General features: G+C 52.5%; 1 protein-coding gene across 1 annotated transcript; it reads right to left on the bottom strand.

Annotated features, from left to right (window-relative positions):
• Positions 1-316: 316 nt before the first annotated feature.
• On the bottom strand, positions 317-6,094 carry LOC147648150 (uncharacterized). Its single transcript, XM_086868732.1, has 6 exons — positions 4,986-6,094; positions 4,554-4,738; positions 3,881-4,001; positions 2,164-2,801; positions 1,699-1,813; positions 317-1,329 (listed from the first exon to the last, which is right to left on the bottom strand). The coding sequence occupies exons 1-4, from the start codon at positions 5,941-5,943 to the stop codon at positions 2,791-2,793; spliced, it is 1,275 nt and encodes a 424-aa protein (XP_086724858.1). The 5' UTR covers positions 5,944-6,094; the 3' UTR covers positions 317-1,329; positions 1,699-1,813; positions 2,164-2,790.
• Between the last annotated feature and the right edge of the window lie 1,175 nt (positions 6,095-7,269).

The raw sequence follows: 7,269 nt of genomic DNA, 5'->3' as shown, positions 1-7,269 counted from the left end.
AAGTCTCTCTTCCATCCTTTCCTTCTCAGCTGAGAGGGCTGTCACGAGGTCCCTGGTTCTGTTTGGTTGGTAATGCTGTAGTCAGCGTTGTTTGTTTGCCTTGTTGTACATACCGGTCAAGAGCTGTTCTTCCTATCCCCAGGTCTTTACATGAGAGCCCCTTAATTTCAAAATTCAGAATTCTAATAATTCGGAGGGAGGGAGGTCTACATTTTTCATTCCAAGGGAGACTCCAGCCCTCCCTCACAAACACCCGTCTTAAAATTACAAATGGCTACACCTGCGCTGCCAATACATTACACCATAGAAGTCTCAGTTAAGGGTCAAAAAAGGCATTTATTAAATTATTAGAACAATGTTATGTACAAATATACAAATATGTAAGAATATACAAGTACCAACTTAAATTATGTTAAGAAAACATAATTTATTTCCAGCCTCTACAACAACTCACTATACATAAAAATCAATTAGCTGTTTAACAATTTTTTATGTATTACTATAAACCTACGGCCCATGTAGAAATACAAAAATATACTTTCCCTCTCTAAATAACAGTATACAAATAGTGATCATCACAGCTGACAGAACTATGCAACTCTACCACTCCATACATGTGTAAATGGAACTAAATACACAGCTATACACAAATTCATATAAACGCGTATAACTGTAACAATATACAGATGTACATATAGATTTAGTATTACATACAATATATATAAACAGATATATAAAACATATCAAGATAACATAACAGATATATAAAAAATATCAAGTTAAATATCCACACAACTGCATCAATAGAAATGTACAGCTATACATCTGAATACATATATAAATAGAATTCCATAGAAATGTTAATATACAAATATAAATGTCAATATACAAATATAAAAATACACATATCTACCTATGCAAATACCAATATACCTATTTAAAGAGCCAAATAACTATAATTGTATCAATTGAAATATACACAACTGTATCTCCTATGTATAAGGGGACAGAATTTAACACAACTCTAACAACATATGTGTATACTTCTATACACATATGAAATTACAAACAGGTATGTGTATATATCCATACATATGTACAAAGAATACATCCATAACTAGAGCAACATATATATAAAAATATTCCTATACAAACAGGAATATACATATATACATATATAAATATCCACATAATTATCCCTCTTTATGTGTAAGTCCATTCTTCTTTAAACAGAGGGAACTCAGCCTCCCCCCATCTACAAAGCCTCTCCCTCGGTCTCTTCCTCCCGTGCAGACCAGCTCTCCTGGACAGGGACAGCAGATGGGACATCTGGGAGGCAAAGGGAATACTGAGTCAGTATTAAGACCTTTCCCTTGGCAGCACCTGCCCTTCCAGCAGGGAAGGGAAAACCTCAGAGCCTCCCCAGCAGGGCTGAAAGAACAAGCAGGCCAAGCAGGCCAGCGTGTGGCGAGCGCAGTCGCGGCGGGACTGTCCTGCATCCCCCGGCAGGCCGGCACAGCTCCCGGGCCCTGCCGGCACAGCTGCCTTGCCCAAGGACAGCCCCTGTGCCGGCCGGGGCAGCAGCGCTGAGCAGCCCCAGCACGGGCAGGGGCCGCTCCTGCCCAGCCGGGCAGCGCCCACGGCCAAAGCCCACGCCACCCTCAGCCCTGCCCGGCCTCACTGGCCCTGTGGCCTCACCCAGGCTCTCGGGGTGGCAGCAGCAGTTCCCTGTTCACTGCTCTTGCTCCTGTCCTTCAGCTTCTCCCTGCTGGCTCCTGGCAGTGTCTGGCTGGCCTCAAGGTCTTCAGGACAGCTGTGGCAAAAGCAGAGGCTCTGGAATTGCTTCCGAGGCCTGGCAGAGCTGCAGTCCCTGACCCCTCTGTGCTCCCTGCTGGCTCCTCCATCCCCTCAGCCCCGCCATCCTCTTGGCAAACCCCCAGCCCCCCCTTCAGTTTCTTCAGTCCCTCACAGTTCTCTCACCCCCCTCAGTCCCTTCTGACCTGTTCTGTCCCCTCAGAGCTGGCATCTCCCTCTGCCTGTGCCACTTCCCTGTCACCTCAGTGCCACCATCGCCCTCTGCTCCCCCACAGCCCTCAGTGCCCCCAGCAGCTCAAGGTCACCGTCCCTTCAGCGTCACCGCCTCCTCAGCCCCCTCAGTCTCACCGTCCCTCAGCAGCTCCTCAGGGGACAGTGCCTGGGGCCACCGGCAGCTCCCACCGCTCCAGGGACAGCCGGGGCTGGAACTGCTGCTCCACCTGGCCCGGCCCCAGCTCGGACCCAGCACAGGAACAGGGGACCGAGGGGGCACAGGGGGAAAAACAAGAGGTGAAAAAGGCAGCCGAGGGCAGAAAGAGGTTAAAATGCAGCCTAAGGCTACACAAACATAAACCTAGCCCTCTGAACATCTATATTTCTCTTCAAATATAGCTATATGCATTTAAAAATAGAACTTCCTATATATGTATATTAATTTTACTCTAGACATATATAAATTTAAATCAGAAAATCTATAAATGTAATTCCATATAAAAAATATAACTATATATATCTACACTTAACTATACAGACCTCTAAATAGAGATCTTATATATAGTTATAATCTATATTATATATAAATAATTCAATCTATAGAAATAGAACATTAGAATCTATAAACATAACTATAAGAATTACTTAATAGATCTACAGAAATCTATACATGTAGAACAGAGGGATTCTACCTGCCTGATGGTCACAGGCCCTCCCTCTGTCTCTTCCTGCTGTGCAGGACAGCCCTCCGGGAGACATCCCTCAGATGGCATCTGGGAAGCAAAGGGAACACTGAGTCAATACTGGCTCCTGTGGCTGGGGCCCTGTTTGCCTTGGGCAGCAATTGTCCTGTCAGGGACTGGAGAAGATGGTCTGAAAGGCAGACTCTCCCTTGGGAATTTGAAGCCTGCTCTTTAAAGAACAGGGATCCTTCCAAGTTTCCAAAACTGTGTGAAGCGTTCAAGTATCTCAATAAAGTCTCGGCACCCACAGTGCAAATGGCACCCACGAGAGCCTGAAACAGAAGACGGTCCCCTCTCCCACAAAGAAGCCCTGACTTGTTTTTTTCCTCCGTGCTGACAGAAAGACCTCAGGCCACGCTGCAGTGGCTGAGGCTGAAGGGTGCTGTGAGCTGAATCATGAACCAGCTCCGTGATGTCAGATCTACAAACTGCCCTCTACAGTGAGCAGTACCTGCTCCAACTTGACCATCAGCTCTGACAGGACAAGCTGGTAGGGAAAGAGCTCCCTACAAGGCCTGCAGGCTGCACCGACTTGGCCAAGGATTGGATCCAAAGGGCTTCCTCTCTCCTCTTAGTCTCACTAATCTGGGGTCACTCAGGCTTTTCCTTGTGTTACCAGATTTGTCATTTTTCAATTAATTGGCCTCTGATGTTCTGCTCTCTTTGTTTCTCTTGTGTCTCAGGACAGATTCCAGCAAACTGGTACTACAGTCAGCAATTTCGACTTCTGCCCTCATTTTGCACTCTTTTTTTCCCCCCTGTTCCTTCAAGAAGTGCTCAGCCCAGCTTCCCCTGTCACCCTGCAGAAAATTGATCCATGGGCTTCAGCACAAAACTGGGACACCCAGCTTGGTGACGCAGCTCCCACAAGGTCAGGTTTATTCTTGGCTCTCTTGTCACAGCACAGGACTCAGTGTCAGAGCCTCTGGAAAAGTGTGGAGGGCAGGGCTCGGGGAACTTGTGCCAGTGCAGGACTTGAACTAAAGGCACCAGGAAGCACAGACCCTGCCGACAAGAACTCAGCTCTTCTGATCTCCCTTCCTGTCAGGGACAGGCTCAAAGCAGCCATGGGCCAATGGGGCTCAAACCAATGTGGGCTCTCTCCTTACCAGGCTCCTCAGGCTCTGGGCAACTGTCATCGCAGTTCTTGGTGCCAGATGAATCTTCCTCTGCTGCAGCCTCGTTCATGGGTTCCCTTCCTGAGGACTCAGAGGCAACATGAATATTCCCCTTGAAAGAAAAGCAGAAAGAAAGAAACCCAAAGATCACTCAATATTTTCTTGGAATCACATCAGGGCTACAATAACCCTTCTCCACTCCCAAAGGACGTGGAGCAGAGGCTGGGGAGGAACACTCAGCACACAGTTCACATGATAAATCTTTTCAGTTCAGGATTCCGTGGCCAAGGCTAAACAGAAGCTTTTACAAAATGACCTCTGAGGCAAATAGTGAACACAGAAAACCAGAAGACACCAAATGAGGGGATGTGCCCTCATGCTCTGACCCTGGCTTACCCCACGAGCTGTAAGAAATTAGCCAGCAGAAAGCCAGGGGCTCTCCTTGTTGCCAACACAGCTGTCAGTAAGGGCAGAGCTCGCTCCCAGCACTGCCCAGGGCTGTGTGCTGCAAAGTCACACACAAAGCACACATTTCTGGCTGGGAGTCTCACCACCCCACCCAAGCGCTCAGACAATCCATCACAAGGTGGTGCTTTTTGGAGCCACTGAACAGCGTTAAAAAGCTCTCGGTCCAGCCCCTTTTATTCCCATCCAGTGGGGTTACCTGAGAAGAGGGAGACTTCTCAGACAGGGATCTCCTGATCTCCCGAATCATTTTCTCCACAGCAAGGCCAAGATCCAGCGGTGGAGATTCCTCTTCCTTAAGTGCGCTCTCTGCTGAGGCCGTTGATGCTGCTGCACAGGCGGCACTGCCAGGTGGAGCACTGGAGGCTGAATTGCCTGGAGTGGCTGCAAGAATCCAAACACCTTGTGGTCAGGCTCCAGAATGTGGCTTTGGGATGCAGAGCTCTGCTGCTGCCTTGGATGCAACACATTCAAAGGAAAACTAGGCAGAGAATCTTTTCGCCTTCTAGAACCCCCTTGCTAGCAGGCTTAACATTTTCTGTCTCAGAATGACACAGCATTGTGGGAAAATACTTCCAACCGCCAATTTTCAGGACCTTTTGGAAAAGCAAGGCTAGAATTCTTTTCCTACCTGGTGGGTTGTAGGCTGGGGGCTGCTGCTCCCTGTGGAGCTGCTGGAAGCTGCAGGGCTGGATCCTGACCACCTCCCGGTCGGCCGGAGGCAGCTGCTCCCCACAGAGCTCCTGGAAGTGGCTGGGGGGCCCCTCCCGGCCGAGAAACCGCGGCCGCTCCCCGTGGAGCCCGAGCAAGTCGCAGGGCGGGATTCGGAGCAGCTCCCGCTCGGCGGGCAGCGGCCGCTCCCCGTAGAGCTCCTGGAAACGGCTCGGCCCCTCGCAGCGGGCCGGCCCCGGCCGGTCCCTGTGCAGCAGGTGGAAGCCGCAGGGCGGGCGCCGGGTGAGCAGCGGCCGCTCCTTGGGGGGCTGCTGGAAGCGGCCGGGCCGGGGCCTGCGCAGCTCCCGCCAGTCCGGCAGCGTCCGCTCCCTGTGCAGCAGGAGGAAGCCACTGGGCAGGGGCCTGGGCGGCAGCGGCGGCCGCTCCTTGGGGAGCGCCTTGAAGCGGCTGCGTCTCTCCCGCCCGTCCGGCAGCGGCCGCGCCCTCGGCAGCTGCCGGGAGCACCTGCTCCTGTCCCCGCCCGCCGCCGGCCGCTGCCTGCTGGCCGCGCTCCGGCGCTCGATGCGGAGCAGGAGCTCGGGGCGGTCGCGGCGAAACCAGGGGTTTGTGTAGTGGAGCCACGCCCCGGCATCACCCGGCGCAGCCGCGCCGGCCCGGCCCGGCACCTTGCGGAAGCCGTAGCGGTAGAGCTGGCGCACGAAGCTGAGGAACCGCGTGGCTCTGAAGGTGTGCGGGGCTGGCCCCTGGTCGCCGCCCGGGCTGAGAAGCTCCCGCTCGAAGAGGGAGCGGTCAATGAGCAGCCCCTGGGCCTGGCTGTCCCAGCGCACGGAGAGGACGCGGGGGCTGTTCACCAGGCGCCACAGCTTGGCGGGGAAGGTTCTGGCATTGAGGCCGGCGGGGAGCGGCAGCTCCGCCATGGCGCCGATCGACGACTGTTTGCCACAACGGCCGCGGCGCAACGGCCTCAGCCGCACTGGCAGCGCGCGGCCTGAAGGGGAGCGCTGCGCTCGGCCCCGCGCGCGCCAGGCCCGGCCCCGGCACGGGCCGGACTCGGCGGGGACGAGCGCGGCAGAGCCGGGGCTGCGGGCACAGCGCGGCGGCTCCGGGGGCTGGCCGGACACGGCCCGGCAGGGCGCGGGGCAAAGCCTTTCGTTCTCTGCCTGCAGCCGGCGCCCTGCCATCGCTTTGCAGCGCAACACCAAACTGCCACTGCAAGCTCAGGAGCTTTCAGAAAGGGGTCCAAAGAGAGGAATCTCATGGGAAATTCTTCCGGCTTGCCCAGGACAAGTAAAATCGTTCTGTGTTCTGCCTAGCTGAAGGGAGAGAAGAGATACTAGACTGAGTAGCTTTGCTGTTTTGGTTGGGGTTGCAAACAGAGTTGCCCACTTCAAAGCAGACAGGTCCAGTGGGAGAAGGGGAAATGATGAAATTGAAGACATTCTTTTTTGCCCCTTTTCCAGCCAGCTGGCTGCTTCTTTCTCACTGTCTCTGCCTGTCTTCAGCAGATTTGGCACATTTCTCTTTCTTTGGAGACAGAAGAAGCAACGGGAACGGGCAGCAATTTTGTCAGCATTTTCACCAAAGCTAAAATCCTGCCCCCTTGGAAGAATGTTGCTTTATGCAAGGGATTAATCACCTACAGTTAGAGTGAACTTGGGCAGGTGTCTTCACCGAGAGGTTTTGGCATTTCTCGTTCCTCAGTACTAACTTCTTCTCTTTTTTTCTTCCCCCAGCTGGGAGAGTTGAAATGCCAAAAACCCTCCTGCAGCCAAGTCTTTTCAATGTAAAGGAATACAATTCAGTAAATTGAATAGTTGTGGGGCCCAGGTAACCCACTGATTCAGAGATCCTGGCCCTCCCCTGGAGGCAAGATACTTTCTGTAAGAGAGAGAAAAGTAACACTCCCAGAAATCTTTGAGTTAGTTATGTTAAACTGTTAGACTCCATTGGTGTTCTCCCCTTGCCATCCCACCCCGATACTTGTATCCCGGTTTCCCGCCCCTCTCCAACCCTATAAATACCCCAGGTTTTCCCCTGTTCTAGAGCAGCTGTCACCAGCTCCCTTCGCGAGAGCATAGCTGGAATAAAGGCTAATTCTCAGCAGAATGCCACACAGTGCTCTGCTCTCTCCTTCCATGTCGTCTGCACGCTGCCGCTGAGCTGAGCTGAAATTACTCGCCGAGCAGAGGACGTGTCTGTGCCCCAGGCAATCTGACAGTGGATTCTGCCGCGGGAGTTGCAGC

The sequence above is a fragment of the Cyanistes caeruleus genome, chromosome Z (assembly GCF_971803275.1).
Source record: "Cyanistes caeruleus chromosome Z, bCyaCae1.hap1.1, whole genome shotgun sequence".
NCBI classification, from domain to species: domain Eukaryota; kingdom Metazoa; phylum Chordata; class Aves; order Passeriformes; family Paridae; genus Cyanistes; species Cyanistes caeruleus.
The sequence above is the reverse complement of the archived record's forward strand: the minus strand, read 5'-3'. Positions and strand labels throughout refer to the sequence as shown.

Coding starts and splice junctions, on each gene's coding strand:
- LOC147648150 (XM_086868732.1), bottom strand. CDS start 5,943: ATGGCGGAGCTGCCGCTCCCCGCCGGCCTCAATGCCAGAACCTTCCCC. Junction 4,739..4,985: donor CCCAGCCTACAACCCACCAG/GTAGGAAAAGAA, acceptor GGATTCTTGCAG/CCACTCCAGGCAATTCAGCC. Junction 4,002..4,553: donor AGAAGTCTCCCTCTTCTCAG/GTAACCCCACTG, acceptor TTTTCTTTCAAG/GGGAATATTCATGTTGCCTC.